Source organism: Lissotriton vulgaris, chromosome 7 (assembly GCF_964263255.1).
Source record: "Lissotriton vulgaris chromosome 7, aLisVul1.2, whole genome shotgun sequence".
NCBI lineage: Eukaryota > Metazoa > Chordata > Amphibia > Caudata > Salamandridae > Lissotriton > Lissotriton vulgaris.
Window position 1 is genome coordinate 595,310,100 of NC_141695.1, and position 20,240 is coordinate 595,330,339.

At 43.8% G+C, this 20,240-nt stretch overlaps 1 protein-coding gene across 4 annotated transcripts in view; it reads left to right on the top strand.

The window, feature by feature from the left end:
- Positions 1-20,240, top strand: part of RNF157 (ring finger protein 157) — a 548,807-nt gene that overhangs the window by 74,195 nt on the left and 454,372 nt on the right. For all 4 annotated transcript variants that reach the window (XM_086930701.1, XM_086930704.1, XM_086930702.1 and 1 more), the window contains exon 2: positions 18,574-18,692. In XM_086930701.1, the coding sequence (XP_086786827.1) occupies positions 18,574-18,692 (119 nt within the window). The remainder of the gene's footprint in view (positions 1-18,573; positions 18,693-20,240) is intronic.

Sequence of the window (20,240 nt, forward strand, 5' to 3'; positions counted from 1 at the left end):
AGCAAGAAAATATAAGTGACAAAACAAAAATCCAATAGAAAGTAGCGAGCAGAGTTGCTTTTCCGGTAAGCTAGAAACATGTTCTCAATAAGTCTACTGCAACCCAGCTGCGCTGTTTGTCAGGCTACAACTAAAAAACGATGTATTATGAATGCCACATTTATTTGTAGTTTTTGTTTCTCCTTATGATGCACCCACAATTTTTGGCTTGACTTTTAGAGGAGATGTGGTACGTTACAAGAATACTGCCCCCTTTGAGAAGTGTACCCACTGGTGGTGCAGCCGGTGCATTGCACCAGGGTCCAGCGGTCAGGGGTACCCAGTCGGCTCTGCACAGGCTGCAATCATTTTAGAAACTGCCTGAGGCCTGGCGCCGAGTTTACTTGTAAGAAGTGCGGGGAGAGTGTCAGGAAATTTAGAGTGCTAAACACTTCCCCTGGCAGGGTACAGAGCCGACCTGCATCTACCCTTTCAGAAAGATACAGGCTGGTGTGTTCACCACAGATCAACCAAGAAAGCAGTAGAAACTGAAAAGGAACTTGGGCAAAAAGCCTTACTTAAGAAAAAAGTACTTACTCGAAAAGCCCCCTCACATAATAAAAAATTGTTTGAAGGGCTCAGAAGTAACACAATTCGGCCCATATTTATAAACATTTTGCACCCGGTTTGCATAACAAAAGTGTCACAAACCATTGCAAGATGTTTATTTTGAATTTAATTTCCAGCCCAGAACTTGTTTTGCACTGGAAAGGTGCTTGAAAGTAACGGAAGGCAGCGCTTTATGTTACTTTGCATCAAGGGTGCGTTGCATTGGTGGTAGATGTTGAAGTAAAACCCTATTTACTAACAATAGTAGATAGAGTTCTGCACAAAAAATAACACCTCTTTTAAGCTGGCATTTTAAAGGAGCAATGCTTTTATTTATCCTAACTCTTACTACGTTGCATGTGTGTTGCACTTTACAGCACTCATCCGAAGAGGAAACATTTTAAAGTTTGTCTCAGCATAGTATTTTGTACTGGAAGTGTACCCTTCTACCACGAAACCTATCCTAGGCTCACCCAGACACCATTACACCATGGTGCAAACGTGAGGTCAAGGTAGTTAGTAGAGATTTTCTGTCTCTGCAGTAATTGATTCCTCCTCAGATGAGCCAATATGTTAACTCAAATGTGGTTGGGTTCATGTTTGCAGGGCCTAGCGATTGTGCCTAATTTCCTGCCTGCCACAACAAAGCAGAGACTAGTTTGTCTGCAGTCCAGTCTTTATCTCACACTATTTTTCCTTCAAAATGTTATGCAATTGTTCTAATTTAGTCCCATCTTTCTTATTTGATGACACTCCTGCCTCCAAAGTTCTTTCTGGGATTACTTAGTCATACTGCTACTAAACTTCCACCCCAAGAAATCTTATTTCATACGTCCTTTGCTTCACACAAGAATTCAATAGAAATTTGCCAACATTGTTATCAGTAAATACATTCTCATTCTTCGAAGACTGTTGCAAATTATTTTCATGAATGTCGTTGCTATTTAATAAGCTGCTCCCATTTTGTTTAGGGGTACGTTACAGGTTTGAATGTCAGCCCTAAGCTGCCATGGCACTTATTCACTAAAATGGCAGGAATAGCTAAAGTGGCATCCAAAGGTTGATCCCTTTACCCATGCTTAGCTGCACAACAGCGACTTATTTGCTGCCCAATGGCTAGGTAGAGGGACTAGAATGTAAAAAATAAATAAGACTTTTAAAGCTCTGTTTAGTTTCTGATCCTTTCACTTAGACAAGAGGTACTGAGTGTAGTGCGATGAGTGCCAAATGGAAAACTAGGTCAACATCTCTTATCCTTGGTAATCCCAGATTGGCACCCATCTGTGATGTGGGGGGTATCATATATAATCAAGCTTGTGTGCTCTGTTTCTATCCTTAATCTATGTTATTAGAGCAAATCTTATCAAGCATGGGTTGTGTTTCTTGCTAAATGACTACTCCAGCATTTCAAATTCATAAATATTTGGTGGGAGTTGCCCCAAAGTACCAAATAATATATATTCAACATTCTTTGTGCTATAGAGTTAGCATATGTGGCAGCTTCCCCCCAAACAGCTACAAAGTTGTTTACCATAGTACCATCAAATTCAGAAAATAACATAAAAGTATTGTGTGCAGGTTAATGAAGCATGAACATTGCAGTAACTAAATAAATGTGCTTACACTGAATTATTTGCTTCCAATTTTCAAAACCCTCCTTGGTGGAAGGATGGTGAAATATATTGTAAAAGATTTTTTTAGACTAGTTAGGTTGATACAACTGGCCCAGAGTGTTTGGAGTGTACGATTTGCTCGAGATTGTGATGTAAAATAGAATATGGTGTTTCACATTGTACCAGATTTACTGGCCTAATGTGCATTACAATAGAACATTTGTCATTCACTGTGCTAAAATTCCTTGAGAGACCCGAAATCTGTCCCTGTATGCTTTAAAATGCACGATTTGCCACATGTAGCCTCAAAGAATGAGACTGTGTTTTACGCACTACAGCGGAAAAGTGAAGGGAGCCCCCTCCAAGTCATTTTGATTCGGCTCTTATGATGTCTCTATCTCCACTAATCCATGTGTTTGCACCCCCGCTCCCCGAAATTTGAGTCTAGTTGCTCCCCTGGTGGAAGCCCCCTCTTAATTAAGGTCTGTGACAAGGAACAGCAGTACTGAAAGTAAGTTATCGTCCTTAATCTGGTTTTGCTGTGGGCTACGGTGTCCTGTAAGGTGATGTGCTTTATTTACGTGCCGACAGCTTCGTCCTCTGAATGGTAATTAATGAGACACGCCACCTCTTTGTGCGAATTCCCTCTCATTTATCCACTTGTCAAATAAGACGTGTCCCCAGCTTTTAAAACCTTTTGGGCAGCGGTCCAGACTTTCTTGGCAGAGTCCTCTCGTGACACAGGGTAAATTAATGTTTTCAAAGCAGGTGCCGCAACGCCATTGTCTGTGTTCTTGGCTTGGGCTGTGTGTGTGTGGTTGTTGTCCCTGCGGTGCATAGGTGTGTCCTACCAGTAACACCGCGGCCTCGGACACTTTTACCTCAGACTAACCGAGCTGGCCTGATTGCATAACCACGAGGAGGCCGCGTCGCCCTGTCCTTCTCGGCAGTGAATATAAACACATCTCCTGCTCTAACACGCCTTACACCTGCAATGAAAAAGTGAAAATCGACTAATCTCTGTCTCCCCACCTCTCAAACATTGAAAGGTTCCTTTGGTGAGGCAAGCACAAACATATTCTGTGAGTATACACAAGTGGTAATATTGCCGGGATTTTAGCACCCAGCATGTCTCGAAATGTTCGCCATAGGCCTGTTTAGTGCATCATAATATGTTTCTGTTGCGTGCAGTCGCACTAATCCTGAAGGAGCCAATCCTTAAACAAGGGGTTAGTATCTCAGATTTTTAGCAGTTCTCAGACTTCATCAAGTCCGTACAGCTAGTAGCTAAAGCCATCCATGAACTGTATTAGCCTTCGTGGAATAATACATTGCATAATGTAAAGGAAATATTTAGAAGTTCTACTCTCACAGCTATTGGTGAAGCGACAGTGGGCAGCAATGACGTTTTCTTAGATGCTGCTCATTTCCACACCACTGTATCTTGTGGATCAAAGAAATCCCGAGATTGGCACAGTTTAGCGAGACCTGTCTCCATTTTGGAAAATTACCAAATAGGAGGTGGCGTTTGCATAGCTTGGCAAAACTGTACCACCCAAACTGATCTTTTTTTTGATCCTATCTCAGGCAGATGCATACCAGTTCTCCTCTTTAAACTTCTGTTTAGTTTTCTATAACATGGTCCTTGCGTGTCTTCGTATGTGATACATGTGCATTGTGTGATCATGAAGGCGCGAGACAATGGATTTCAGTGTAGTCTGTTAATGTTGTACATCGAATCCCTCTTTGTTCCTTTTTTAGCCACTCTTCCCAAAACACGAGATACCTGGAAGATGGAGGGCATCTCTATCCCGTCCATTGTCCGTGTAAATAAGAAAGGGGTCTGTTTATTGAGCGCAGGTTTCCATTGTGCTCATTAAATCTTATTCCTTGTTCTCCTTTTCTTTTGTTGGTGGCTGTTGCATACCAGATGAAGCTCCCTGGCTCCATTAGTCTGACTCCGATATATAACCCAACCATGGCTAGTTCAAGCTGTTAGATCTGTGACTGCGGCTACAGCAAGCCTGCAAAAAACAGAAAGAATAAGACCATGCATTTCATCACTTTTTGAACTTTAAACTTGGTTTAGTTCACGCTCCCTTACCCATTCCTCAAATACTGATACCCTTGTAGCCACACACTTATACTTTATTGTGCATTCATGGAGACCCTACAAACCAGTGTTGTGAGAGCTTCTTGACAGTGTCCTTTGCTTGACCCTAGGAAAAGCCTTTGGTCATGGAGAATCCTTGCTGCTGTGACCTTCCAGAAGAATAAATGAACTGTCCAATGTGAGGAGGATGCTAATTTATAGGGAGAGAGGAGCACTCTATTTTTTATCCAATTATTCTTGATTATACAAAGTAGTCCAAGGGTGCAAACTGCTAAACAGTGTGTGAACAACTAAAAGTAAAAGTAAGCAAAGCCTACATTTCTCTTCAGTCCTGCCAAGCTAGATACTTTTGGAAAGTAGGATACCATTGTGTTTTAACGGATATAGCTGAAACATCAGCTAGTTCCAGCACTGACGATAGAACGGACAGTGACGACCTGCGTGCTCGTTTAGTCACAGCATTGAATATATAGGTATTCTCCCCTGAAGAAGAGAACAGGGCTTCCCGAAATGCATCGGGCGACACTGCTTCACAACCTTTGGTGTCATTGTGCTATGTAATGAATTATCTTCTATAGATAGTTATGTATATAAATATATGTAAACATGTATAATCTGTACAAGAGACATTATGAAAAATAAGATATATACAAACTGTGTCTATGATGAATCATGATAATATTGTGTAGGAACACAGTATCATCTTCTTGAAAATTTATGTTGAATAATAAATTTACCAAGCAGAAGAGAAGTTTACAGATTATTTATTTCCCACATTAGGAAGGCATATTATATTTAATTTGTTGAGAATTAATATTCTCTAGGAACAGTGCATCCTGCATGTATGCTTTGCTTACAATATGAGGAGGAGCCATCCTCTGACTTACTGGAAGCCTCGCACAATGTCCAGCTGCCTCAAACATTATGAGGAGGTTTCCTAAATGGTCTGAGCTGCCCAGGCTTCACCATTTTTTTCTCACTTGTGTGAGGGCCTCAATTCTTTTAGGGGGTTGGGCTTTTTGGGTTATATGATTTGTGGCCTTTTTACAGCCATCAGGTCCCACCTCTGTCCCACTGACTGATCTTTGCTTATGAAAGTTGTACCACACTTAACCAAAATGGATAATATTACACATGTGGTCGATGTTCTTTCAAAATCTGTGGTCTATTGTGTAAATTATATAAAAATCTATAGATGCTGGCACCTTACGGTCCTCATCGTAAATCATAATTTTACCTACCATTTACCATGAACATTAACAAAAATAGTATTCTTAGAATTTACAGCACTGATTGGACATTGAATATGGGTTTGGTCTAGTGTGACATGCTGCATCTCACCACATCGTAGAGTGACTTGTTTGCTTGACTTTGCTTCCCCTGGAGAGTCACTTGCCCAGAGGAAGAAACTTGGTTTTGAAACTGAATGGAAATGAAAAGTTTCTCAGTGTGTAAAAATAATATATGAATGAACTTGAAGGAAAAAAAGACAGGTTATTCGGATCTTAGTAACTCTGAAGGTTTGATTTCATAGTAAGTTGAGTATTTAAATTCCAAGATCCCTGTCCAAGACTTAGCCAGGTTATGTCTTGCTCTGTCTGCTTAATATTTTCACATGCGCTTGTACACTCCAGAGGTAATGGGTATCCTGTTCCTTGGTGTATCCATAGAGAAGCTATCCAACGTGATAGAAGTTCTTCTCTGACCCAGTCTAGTTCTGCATTTCCTCTGGAATTTAGATCCCTTGTTGGTACAGTGAGCAACTTGCCTGCCAAAATTAATAGTGTGGCGTTGGAAAGCATGGCTTAGGGTGTCAATTGGTCCAAGCATGGCAGTGGACAATAACAACAAAAGACTGCACCACTTCCTGATTCCATTATCTGATTGAAGATTCACAAAGGAGTTAACATAATGTCAGAACAGAAATTCTTACTAGTGATTGTATGCCCCCCACATCATATAGGACTTGCCTCTCCACTCAACAATTGGTTAGTTATTCGCACCTATTCTCCGTGGGTGAACCTACGTTACTTTCTATTTCCATGGTGAACCCCTCATGGTAGAAATTGGGTTGTTGGTTGACTGGGGTGTGATCCCTAATGAAGCAGCAACCACAATCATAATCAGGGTAATGCACAAGCAAACTCAAAATTAGCCTACGCTCATTCTCGAGGTAGCTCGGCACAGAGCAATCAACTTAACTTGGAGGCAATGTGTAAAGTATTTGTGAAACTCTTCAAACTGTAAAACAATGAAAACACCATACAAAAAGATCCCCACACCTGGTTAGAGAAATGTAGCTTAATTTAACAAATGAAACAAAACCAAAATGACAAAAATCCAATTAGTAGATCCAGAGATATTGAATTTGAAAGGTTTTAGAGTAAAAAGCACCAAAAGGTGTAAAGAGCCAACTGTGGATATCTATTTGTGCTGGGCCAGGACAAAACCCAGGTTCAGGCTGACTGCGATGGAGCACAGGCCAGCTACAGAGATCCAGTTAGGCCTGCTAAACAGAGTACCTTAAATCCTGGGTTATGGAGTGTTGCTTGGATCCGTGTTGAAAATGAGTCGAGCAGCCAAGGCGATGCGTCTGTTCCAAGATGTTGCGTCAATGTTGAGGATCACATCAATGGGGGCTTGCGATGCGCAATCCGGAGTCAGGCATGTGGTGTGCAGTTGAGGCGATGGATCCGTTCCGAAGAGCTGCGATGTGGAGTCGGTGTAATTGAGGCTGCTGTTACGAGAGATGCCAGGGCCTGCTTTGAGGATACGCTGTGCAGTGGCAGTTCAGAAGGCAATGTGAGCTGTGGAGGTGGTGCTAGTCTTTGCGACTGGTCCAGTCTACACAGCAGCAGAGATTAGTCAGTTCTGCACCGGATTGCGCCGCGCAGCAGAGGAGATGAGTCTGTTTTACTGGTACCACAGAGGCTGGCAAACCGCCTTAAGCCCACTTCCACAGGTCCAAGGCTGGAGTGGAACCACTTGGCCGGGTAGTTTCACAGATGGTAGAGGTCAGGTGCTAATGCAAGGTTGTTGGAATCCTGTTATGTCCCTGAAGTTTCAGATCAGGAGTCCAGCCAACTAGCCCTTGGAATCACTCTTGAGTTCTGGATTCAAGTGATGCAGGTCTCAGTTCTTCTCACGCAGATAAGAGGGAAGCAGACAGCAGGTCAGCAAAGCAGGAGTCCAGCAGGTTAGCAGTCCAGCAGAGGGTCAGAACTTGTAGCAGCACAGCAGTCCTTCTTCCTGGCAGAGTGTCCATGGGTCCAAAGTGGAATTTTCTGAATTGTAACTTAAATCTTTTTAAGTACACTGCATGGCCTTCCTTAAGGGTGACTTATATGTATTAAAAAGGAAGATTTGTATCTTTCAAAAGGTTTCTTTTGCCATGTCGACATGGCAGGTTAAAACCGCACACACCTTGCTCTGCAGTTGCATGAGGCATGTTTAAAGGGCTACTAAAGTGGGTGGCACAAGCAGTGCAACAGGCCCACTAGTAGTATTTAATTTACAGGCCCTGGGCACATGCAGTGCACTTTACTAGGGACTTGTAAGTAAATTAAATATGCCAATATTACCATGTTTTAAGCAGAGGGTACACGCACTGTAACACTGTTTTCGAGTGGTAAAGTGCACAGTGTCCCAGCAAAACAAATTCAGTAAAAACAGGAGTTTTGAAGGTGAAAAGTAAGGGAGAAACCACGCCAAGGTGTAACACCTCCTATTTTACTTGACCCACCAAACTCATTCTGTCTATACCTTGAGCACTTTCATCATGTCCCTTTTGCCTGACTACACACTGTTTCACTCTCTCTATCTTCTTTAACTAGCTGCTCTCACTGACCTACAGTGGGAAGCTTGGGTCAGCACATGCCCCTACCCCATGCACCCTCTTGAAATGTCCAGATGTAGATTTGTTTCTGTAAGTGGAGGAAGGTAGGCACACAAGTTGTGGTATACCGGACACGTGCATAGATTTAGCAAAGTCTTCAAGTAGGATGACGTCATAAATTGCTCTAGCCTCATGTTTGACATCTCCCCTCTGTACTAACCTCCTTTCCCTCCTCCTTTGCATGACCCACTCAATATATCAAAAATTTACTTTTTCTCTTTTACTGCAAACATCTCCCTCATCAGGAACATACTAAATCATCTTCTCGTGGTCCCACCACGTCTTGTTACGCGATCTCTTCCATCTCCAATCTCCCCTCTGCCAAACTAATTTCTTTCCACACTGATGCTGCTGAGCTCCCCCCCTATTCATGTTAGCCAACACCTCCTGTGCACTATTTCACCACCGATATCTGGATTTCGTTAACTGTACTCTACAGAAACTGCCATCATAGAGGTGTTTTCTTCCTGATATCGGCTCACTATAGTCGTCCTGCTCCTCCCTCTACCTCTCAGTAGCATTTAATATGGTTGATTATTCCACTAGGCTACCTACTCTAGACTTATTGAGCATCCGATGGACACGCAACTGGTTCTCCATATACTTATCGGACTACTTCTTTGTGCCCCTGTGCTACATATTCCACATCATTACCCTACATCGGTTGCCGTCTCTCTAGGCTCGGCCCAAAGTATGGTACTTTCCCTTTACAGCTACCTCCATTGTTACCCCCTTCGAGTTCTCCTGTACCTTCCTTGCTAATGATGCTCTGGTGTTCCCCTATTTGGAATGCCTTAGAAATTGAATAACGCATTTCTGACAGTCTCATAGCTAATTAACTCGGCATAGTTATTCACTCTCTTAATCTTACTTCCTCTAAGAAATATTTCTTCTACTGCCCAATCCTGTTATTTTCCATACTCCAATCTCCTTTACATGTTTCCTCACTGTCAGTCTTCAAGGAATCGCCGAGTACCGTTTGACCACATCTCCACTTCTGCCTTTACACCAGGTTCCTATTCTGAAGGCCTACATATATTTTCGATTCCACTGGTCATTAGTAGGTTGGGCTAGTGGTAGGGCCCCCTTGCTTGCCCCTGAAGTGTAAAGTGTGCCTTCCCACTCCAACTAAATGTTGCAGTTTTGATCCATATATTCTTTCATCTACCGGTCCCTGTACCATCATTAAATCAGTTTGCTGCCTGCAAACCGTAGTGTACCTAGCTGAACTTAGCACCTACCATCATACTTATGTTATGTTATGTTAAAAAGTTTATACCGCGCACGTACACCGAGGCGGTTTCTTGGCGCTCATAACAGACATAACGAGCCAGGGCAGAGGGTATTATTCTAAGGCCGCTTTGAAAAGGAACGTTTTTAAAGTTTTTCTGAACAACTCATAAGAGGGGCAGTGGCGAAAAGAAGAAGGGAGGGAATTCCAGAAGGAGGGGCCTAAAAAAGAAAAACGCATTCTGCCGTGTTTTTTGCGGCGGTTAGATGGGATGCAGAGAAGATTATCAGCAGAAGATCTTAAATTACGGGTAGGGAGGTATCTCTTTAGCTTGGAGGAGATGAATTCGGGGGCGCAGTTATGGAGAGATTTGAATATGGTGCATCCGAGTTTGAAGGAGCACCGTTTAGCCACTGGGAGCCAATGGAGGCTCCTCAGAAGGGGGGAGACATGCTGGTGTTTAGGTTGATGGAACACCAAGCGGGCGGCCTGGTTCTGAATTAACTGGAGTTTTTGAAGCTGATAGGCAGGAATCCCCACATACAAGACATTAGCAAAGTCAACCCTGGAGATGACCAAAGCCAGTATGACTAGTATGAGTGCCTCTCTGGTAAGAAATCGGCAGATCTTACGGATCCTGCGCAGTGGAAAAAAGCAGGATGATGTAACAGCCGAGATCTGAGATTTCATAGATAAGTCCTCAGAGATGACCACTCCAAGGCTTTTCACAGAGCTGACCGGGCGAGGGGGGGGTGCCAAGAGAAAGGGGCCAGTAATTGTCATCCCATGGATTGGTAGGATCACCCACCAGAACAAGTTCCGTCTTAGACGGGTTCAGCTTGAGCTGGCTGTGAGCCATCCAGTCAGAGATGAACAACATTGTTGTTTGAAAATTAGAGCGGGAGGAAGGTGAAGTGTCCAAAGGAAAGACCAATTGCAGGTCGTCTGCATAATTATATATAGTGGCAGGGGAGTGACGAAGGGAGACCATAAGTGGTTGCATATATAGCTTAAAGAGAAGCGGGGAAAGAGCTGAACCCTGGGGGACACCACAGGTGAGGGGGGAGAAAGGAGCAGAGAAGGTAGAAAGGTGGACTGCCTGGGAGCAGCCTTGCAGGAAGGATCGAACCCAATCAAGGGCGATGCCCTGGATGCCGGCGTTTCTGACACGGTCGATCAAAATAGTATGATCGACCGTGTCAAAAGCCGTCGAAAGATCCAACAGTACAAGGGCTTGGGAAATGTTATTATCGGCACCGGTTCTAAGAGTGTCCATGACAGCCGCGATCACCATCTCTGTGGAATGGAGGGGGCGAAAACCAGCCTGTTGGGGGTCCAAGAAAAGGGAAGTCTCCATAAACGTGCTCAGACACCTAGTTACATAGGTTTCTAGGATCTTTCCCAAAAAAGGGAGAAGGGAAATGGGTCTGTAATTGCTCAGCACAAGTGGGTCTGCGTTGGGCTTTTTCAGAATGGGTAACACCACAGCCTGCTTGAAAGCTTCTGGAACATCTCCTGATGTTAAAGAGGAGTTGAGGAGGGCCAAAGTAGGATCAGGACAGTCATGAAGATTTCTTTGAGAATATGTGGGGGGCAGCAGTCCTTGGGAGAACCGGAACAGACTTTATGAAGAAGACTGTGGAAGTCGGTGATGGAAATAGGAGGAAAAGTATGAAATTTCTGAGGGTTTTCAGAGGGGAGGGGAAATGATTTGGAAGGGGAAGGTGGAGAGATATTGTTTTTAATTGTGGAAATTTTGTCTTGAAAGAAGGCATTAAGCTCATCACACAATGCCTGGATGGGCACGGGTGGAAGAGTGATGCGATCGGGAAGGGAAAGCTCATTGACAATCGAGAAGATGTCTTTGGCTTTTGAAGCCGACTCCAAGACTTTACGGGAAAAGTAGGAAGTCTTTGCCTCGAGTATGGAGGATTTATACTTGTTAAGTAGAGTAGTAAATTCTGTCTTAAGTGCGGGGTCGTACTTGTGGCGCCAGCGACGTTCAGCTTGGCGGAGGGCTAATTTGTCAAGTTTAAGCTGGTCATTAAACCATCGCTGGGCGTCGTGGGGGCGCAGGACTTTTATGGTCTTTAGAGGAGCTACAGTGTCGGCTGCTGCCTTCAGCCAGTGCTCAAGAGTAGAGGCTTGGTGAGAGACTGATTCAGAAACTGGAGGGACTGAGGCTGCCAAGACAGAGTGAAGTTTTGACAAATTGGCATTTTTCCAATTACGGGCCATGATGTTAGCCGGGCGCGGAGGGCGGTGGAAGCTAGGAAGGTCAACAGAGAAAGAAATAAGGTAGTGGTCTGACCAGGTGCAAGGGGTGATCAGTGGAGGGTCGATGTCAAGGTTAGCCATCCAGACCTGATCAAGTATGTGGCCCTTGCAGTGGGTGGGAGTGGAAATCAATTGCTGGCAATTCAAGCTAGTGAGGGTTTCTGAGAACAGCTCAGACAATCGGCTTTCTTGAGGGTCACTAGGCCAGTAATTAAAATCGCCCAGGATGAGAATTCTGGAGTGATTAATAAGAAGCTTGGAGACCAGCTCCCCGACTGATTGAGCGAAAGAAGGCATGTAGGAGGGGGGTCTGTACATAAGAACGCAGATAAGGGAGGTAGTGATTGAGCGGAGCTGGATGACGTGGGTTTGAGTATTGGGGATGGGAGTGCAGTCTAAGATGGAAAAGACATGTTCTTTACGGATGATGGCTGCGACTCCACCACCAACTTGCCCCCCAGGACGGTTAACGTGTAAAATATAGTAGCCGTTGGGGGTAGCGGCCAGGATATCCGGTACAGAGTCCTCTGTTAGCCAGGTCTCGGACATGAAAAGGATGTCTATGTTAGTGTCATCTACTAGACGGTAGATCTCTAATTGGTGTTTCACCAGGGAACGCGTATTTAGATAGATGATGGTTAGGGCACAGGTGACAGGAGTGGGAGAGGGGGAGTTAGAGGGTACGGGGGAGAAAGCTCTCTCAGAACCTCAAATGTTGGGGTCCCACATAAATGATTCAGTATGCTAATTTTCCCCTCCTTTACATCCATCAGTGACCCTATGTCCAAGCCAAAATTCATGTCCCTTACACTGGGACATCCTCCCATTTGAATTTGGAATCGAATTGCCACTGCCCATTTTCAAGCCCCTATTTTCCCTCTTCAGAATGATGTCTTTTCACAGGTAAACCTATGTCAGCAACAAGGACCCCCTGATAAGGATCAATATCCTGGGACAGGGTAAACAATGTATGTGAAATAACGCTCCCAGGCATATACTTAAGTACACAATAGATTTAAACAAACAAACTAGTGCAGTTTTAGAAAAAATACATTTTTAATATAATTAAAAAGGGAATGATAAAATTCAGTGCATTTGTCACACTTGATAAAATCACAATAAGGTGATACACATGTATTCACAAGAAATTAAGAGAGATTAGATGGCATCCGGTCGACGCGTTTCGACATTTAAGAATATGCCTTCATCAGGACTTTACCATCACTTTCTAAAGTAGTGTTCATGTAAAAAAGCAGGACTATTCTATTGTAACATTGAATAGTTTAGCGAGGTGACACTTCCCCCTAGGGAGTTATGGTATATTCCTCGTCTGGGGTCTGTTTTTCAGTGTTGATTCACAACTAAAGTGCTTTTATACTGATTAAAACCTAGTAAAAGATGAAACAAGGTTTATATAAACGCTGCCTTTTAGCGTTGCCACTCCTTCCTCACGATATGGTTTTTGTAAGCTTTATATGTTTATTTTCTAGGCGCCGTGCCTATCGTTCAGGTCCATTGCAGGTTGAAAATTATTCCTGCAGGAAAAGAAGCGCTGGAAGTTTATAATGCCGTTGTACCCTTCGAAGTCAAGGCTCCTGAAATGCGGCGGTAGCGTTGCACGCGCTATGTTGTATTCGTGTCGTCTGCACGTAACTCCGGGACTCGCGAAGGGTCTTGCCGATAGAGGTTACACTTCCGACGGGTCAGCTTTCAGGTAAACCACTTATCACCAGCCCCATCTCTTGATTGACCTCTCCCCACATTCCCTGCAATGAGAAGAGTAGTCATTCGTCGGTCTGCTGTATAATTTTGTCCTGCTTCTTTCACAAAAATCTAAAAGTCCTCACTTGTATTCGTGTCAGGTGGTTATTGTGGACATCCATTTTGAGGTTTCATCTAAGGTGTATGCTTCACAGGGTCAAGAAGGTGAAATGTAAGTTCTTGGATTTCATCCACTAGGATTTAGTTCACTAACCTCCGATGCTTTCAATAGGTGCTTTTATGTATGTGGTCTCAAAGTTAAGCTATGCTGTTGTGCAGATGGAGGTTTCGGAAAGAGGCGTTGGCTTTACATTTGTGTTTGTTACTTCCTTTTGGCTTCCCCTAAGACTGTCACTCAAGCAGCAAAGGACTGGAGTAATGTTTGAATTATGAATGTGTGAGTGGAGGCATGGTCCTTGGGAGTACTGATGGGATGGAGGTATTGGTGTCATATTTCTTGTGTGTTTTTTCTCCACCACTTTTACCTTGGCTCCCACGTCCTAGCATAGACCTGTTTAAGAACCCACCTCTCAATACAATGAGTCTCTCCTGAACGTGTTGTAACAGCCTATGCAACTTCAATATATTTGCTTGCTAGGGAAACCGAGCATCTGGAGAATGGTTTGGTCTTAGTAATACGCACATTCATAACAAACATTTACAATGCAATGGTCTCAGCATTCTTAAAGTTAGAGCTATTGGCATTGCTCCTGACATTATTTTTATTTATGTTTTCGTTTTTAAAACATAAATAAATGGCATTGTCATTTACAATGCCAATAGCAGGGCAAGAGAGCAAGCACAACCAACGAGGGGGCAGGAGAGCAAGCACAAACAACGAGGGGGCAGGAGAGCAAGCACAAGAACGAGGGGGCAGGAGAGCAAGCACAAGAACGAGGGGGCAGGAGAGCAAGCACAACCAACAAGGGGGTAGGGGCGGGAGAGCAAGCACAACCAACAAGGGGGCAGGAGATCAAGCACAACCAACAAGGGGGGACTTTTCAACAAATATGGGTTAGAGTCTTTTACAAGGGCAATGAAAAAAAATAACAGGAGAAAACCAGGCAGAAAGTGCCACAAAAACATTGTTAAGTCCAACATGAATCATAGATCTAGGTAAAAAGCTACCTTTCATAGGACCTGTTTTATGCAGAATGGCTCGGCTTCAAAGGCGCAGTGATTGCGCCATGTGTTCAACAAGGATAACTGAATTTCTATTTATTTGTTTTGTAATGCACCAACCCAGTTGCTTTGAGATAACTAAGCAGAGCTGTGGGTACCTAGAAAGAGTTCAAGTGAAAAGAATAAATATTTCCAAGTGGGAGGGACATCTGATCGTACAAGGAAGTCTTGATGTTAGTTCTCAACCAGGAAGGTGGAGCCTGTCCTTCAAACCACCAACAAATGTAGAATCTCAGTTTCCCCATTTCATACAATTATGTGATCCTGGGTATATTACTTATCCATCTATCTCAAAACCATGATCGGCCGCAAAAGGAGGCACTGACAGGTTATTATCAGGATGCGCCCAGAGTAAGTGAAATCAGGCTTGTGGGCAGCCCACGAAAGAGAAAATTATCCTTATTGAAATACTTTGCATAGATTAGGAAAGAATGAGTTCTGGCTAAATAAAGTGTCTTTGTTTTACACCAAAGTTGACTACAAAAATGTACGTTTCAGTTTTAACTTGTCAAATAGATCGAAGAAGCATGTTTAACTTTAAACAAGATCCCTTAATTTTAGGTGTAATAAACCTCCGAAGAAGGAGATGCTGAGATATGCCCCAGGGCGGCATGGTTCTCTGCCCTTTGAAGTAGGTCCTCCCAGTTACTGGGTGTGTGGCACTAACACCCACCCAATAGCCTCCAGCTCAGTAATGGCCAATGATTAGCTTCTAATGGCCATATATATCTTTTACATGCTGGCTCCCACCAACGTCGGAGCACACATGAGCAAACAGGAATATCCACCTTCCAACCTTTAAGAGGCATAATGTTTCGGCAAATGCGCATAAGTGCAATCTCTTTGCCAAAATATGTTCCTGAAACACAATGCCTATCGCACACCTTCATAGGTGTGTCATTTCATGCAATAAATGCACTGAGCTAGAGAGAATGTTAAACGCATTCTTCTAAACCCACTGAAGATTAATGGATGATGACGCCACAGGTTTACAGGCATGGACGGCCAACACACGATTAACTGTTCACTCATTGAAGATGGACATAACGAGGCCTTCCATGGTGGATATTCAAGATTTTCATTTACCAAAGGATTCTGCTGGTTAAGGAGCTGGCATATGGTCTAGACACTAGACTACATATGCCCAGCAAAAAAAACACAAAAAAAACACACAAACCTCAACAGGATAAACACAATGTGAAACCAACTCACACCATTGGTCACAAACGACCAGTTCCAGGACATTACTGGGATTATTATGACTGCTCTACAAGGCAGTTCAAAAGATTAAAATAATAAAAGCATCTGGATGCAACGGGATCCAGTAGAAAACATCTAGAAATGGTGAAGTATGCAGTTAGATCAGAACTCTAATGCTTTACCAAATCAGCCACAAAGATGTCGCCACATGTAGTGCTGCATTCATAATGGACATTTTTAAACTGCAAGTACCAGAATGCACCGGGCTAAAAATAGATTAATTTATTGAATGTGGACATTAAACACCAGGGATTACAGCGGAGGCTCTCGCGTTTCAAGCTAATATTAACATAACAAAAACAATGCAATGGAAACAGCGCAGGGCATACATAGATGCCGAAAATAAGTGTGAAACCTGCATAAGTCAGAGCTATCAAGTGGACTCGTCCTGGGTCTGTAACCAGCAACATGGTGCGTGCAGGGAATTTTAAGTCCCCACTTCCAAAGATAAACAAAACTATACATTTCAGAGTTAACTAATAAGATTACTGCCACATTTGACAGCTTTGAGTTAACACGTTTCAACTCCTATTTTATAGAGAACAGTATAAACAGAAAGTGATCTTTATTCGAAATGGACTTTAAAAAAACACCACCAAAGGCTTCATGTTTTGAGGTTGTGGCCTTATTGTACCCCTCAATTTACAAATCAGTTGAATTTGGGGCCAAACTCTGCGTCGTTTACGTTGTCTAAGCTGCATGCACATTTCTCAAACTTTCCAGGTATTAAGAAGGTCGTTCACACGTGTACTTTTCTTGTAATTTATTTCCAAACAGGCAATATTTTGCCCTACACCTAAACACCGCCAGGTTCGTGAGCCAACCTAGCTGTCCGTGCTGGAGTGCAGCGGGTTTCACCTCATCCCCGTGTTCCAGCTAACCCTCGCCTCTCCCCAAAGCAATAAAAGTTCACGTCCGTCAACTCACGCACCACAGCCACGGTTAATGTTTAGCTGCAGACAAGCCAGGGGAACAGCCAGAAATGAGGGTTCTCCCCTCCAGCCACCTCTGTGCCTCGGTGAAAGCCGGCTCGCAGTTTTCCGTGGGGCTGTCGCTCTACTCCATGGCCGGCTGCGGTGGTGGCGGCGCGGACAGGGGTGGTCAGCGGGCACGCCGAGACTTTATGCTGATGCGGAGCAGAGCTGGAGTTCCCTCTGCCTGACCAGTCAGTCCTGCAGCTTCAATGAATTGAACGAGGAAGCAGCGGGTCTCATGCCCCTTCCCCGCTGCTACCACCGCAGTCTGGGACACTAATGTAATAAATAAAACCTACGCACTCCCGCCACGGAGGAGGTTTGAAGAAAACTTTCTGGAGGACACTCCTCCGCACAGCGGTGGAGTTGTTTCACAAACTGAGTCACCCGTTCGAAGAAAACGGCGGGCGAGCTTCTTTCACTGCGGCTGACTGGGCTAAAAATCAAACTGACTGCATTCAATAGAAGAAGCCGTGAGCATGCACGCTCCCGAACTTCCGGTTTCGGGATGTGCACGCTCACGGCTGTCGTGGGGCGGGACTTCCGTCTTTGCGAGAAGCCCGCGCCCACACCACGGAGTGGATGGTCCAGAGGAGTGGTGGCAGCAGAAGTCAGGAGTGGCGGCTGATGCGGTAAGTGGGGCTTGGGGGGCTTGGCACGTGTGTGTGTGTGTCTGCGCGTGTGTGTGTGCGTGCCTGTGTGTGTGCGCGTCCACAGACCCTGTTCAGCTCGTGCACCGCTCTATCTCCCTTGAGAGCGAACTCGGCGACAATAGGTCTTGATGGCGAGACCTAAAAAGGCTATTTCAAGAATCGATACCTGCCTGATGGCCAGATCCAGAGTGTTGCATTCAGCAGGAGGCCCAAAAAGGCACACACATTTCAGTGTTCATTTTCACAAGTTAAAGCTATCAATTATCAAAATCACTGTATTACACCTTCCATTTGCGATCATTTTTAGGGCTTTTTGCAACAAAATAAATAAATATAAGTAATATATACTTATGGAGCTCTTAGCCACTCTGCCTCATCCATTCGTCTGTTTTTGTGTCATTCACATTTGTCTTTTGCCCACTGCAGCATGGTGAAATGGGTCAGCCTACTCCAGCCATTGACTAACGTCCTGGGGAATGGCCGTATTCTGCCCCTTCACAAAGAGCACAAAAAGAAATTCAGATCTGATATTTATGGAATTCTTGTGTTAAATTGATACTTGTTTTTTTTGTTTTTCTTACAGCTGTACCATAAATTGTCACTAATTCATAGCACAAAATAATTGAACTTTAGATGTAGCACACAAAACCTAGAACAATTTGGTTACTTTTTTATGTCACTGTGAAGATTTTAACCGCCTTATCCCAACAGTTGTCCTTCCACGACTCCTTTATTACTCCTTGTTCTTTCCTTCCCTATTCCTAGACTCCCCCACTTGTTTTATCTCCAAATTTATATATATATACCCGCGATCCTAGTTCTGCCACTCTTGCGTTCCCGGCTTCCATTTTTCTGATGCCTGCGCTGCCTCTGTACCTTATTTTTGTTGTAAGGCCTCATTGGCCTCTGTCTTTCTTTACATTCCACTTTTTGCCTTATCGTCCTCTCCCTTCTTTGTAAAGTGAATTTTGCGCCTAATATAGGAAGGTAACGTTATTCAAACCTTGCTTTTCTTTTTTCTTGTAGGCAGTTACTTTGCCAGCCATTTTATCATGGGAGGAGAGAAGTTTGACTCTACACATCCCGAGGGTTATCTGTTTGGGGAGAACAGTGATCTCAACTTCCTTGGAAACCGACCTGTTGTGGTACAGTGCATCTGTTCACCTATGATTCTTGTGCAAGCATGATTCCTTTAAAGTGTGGCAATGCTCATCCCTTGCAAATATGTATTCTTTCTCAGGGGCTAGGAAATTGGTGCCGTCATCTGCATGGCACCAACCTGCAGTGGTTGGATAACTCTTACCTGTGGATTCTGATCAGCTATGTGGGCTCTTGGTTGATATTTTAAATAACACGTGCAAATGATTTAGAGTTATTTGAGGGGTCAGAGTTAGATTTAAGGTGAGGGTTCAAGCTGAGGGTTAGAACGTACAGTAATACATTGCTTTTAAATGTAGATAGTCATTTTTTGTTAATAAGGACTTCGTTGTAGCAGTTTCGTTGTTGCACAAAGTAATGTCAATTGAAATTTTAGTTGCTAGGGGCTCGTTATAGGTATTTTTCTTTACTGGTGTTTCTTGGTTGAGGTATTGTTTGTGATGACACTCATTCATGTAGTTCATTCTTTACACTCTTACCGGATAGTCTCTTTTGCCTTCGGATCACGCTTGGGTAAGCTTCTTCTCACTGTTGTGGAAACACTGGGATCTAAAAGAGTATCCAGCACTGCTGGACCTAAACAGCAGATTTCAGAGTTACCCGGAATCGGACACAAAACTCCTCACGCTGATGACACTCCACTGACTACCACCGAGATAGTCTCTCACTCGCCAAAACCCTGAAACTCCTGCAATAAATTCAAATGGAACACACTTAGATTTTCTATTCAGTTCCACCTATTAAATGTACTCTGCATCCCTAGAACATTCTGGAAATCAGAGGTTACACACTACTTGTCAAAATGTGAGGAGGGGAAGAATGGAGCCTTCAGTGGTACCAGCTCCCTGTCATTGACCACAGTCTGACAAGTCACCTGGATCCTATACGGGACACATTGCTGCATTGATCTGTTCTCCCACCCACATTAATGAAAGATGTCTAGTTCCTAAAGGAGGCAGACACTTCACCCCTGGTTGCTCCCTGAAGAAAACCTTCGAGTAAGAGAACTTCGAAAAGCTGTGTTATATCAAAATATCGGGTTCTGTTTTGCAAGGTTAGCGGCAGTAGCAAGAAGGGAAAACCTCCTGTCCAGGCCTTTCTTTCAGCCCTCCATATCCTTTCATTGGTGATTTTGCAATGTTGAGTGCAAGACACCTTATTTACTCAGACCTTGATTTGATGTGGCTAAGAAGGACTGTTACCTACATGATTGTTAAGGTTAGACATGTACTTGATGATTCTATCCCTAAGCTTGAAGCAACTCTAACCAAATCTTGTTTCCCTATTCCGCTGGATCTGCCATGTGGCCCATTACAGGCCCCGTAGTCGTACCTCCAACCGCCTTAGCCCTTCCCCTGTCATGGGTCCAACACAGATACATTTGTTTCTGATTGTGATGGATATGTTCAATAAGAAGATGCCTATGGAAGCTAAAGTGGCTGAGGGCCCCCTCAGCCTGAGCTTCACTAGCAGACCAAGAGTAGTGTGGTAATGCTAACCTGTAGGAGCAGAACTCCAGATAATGGACCTGGGCA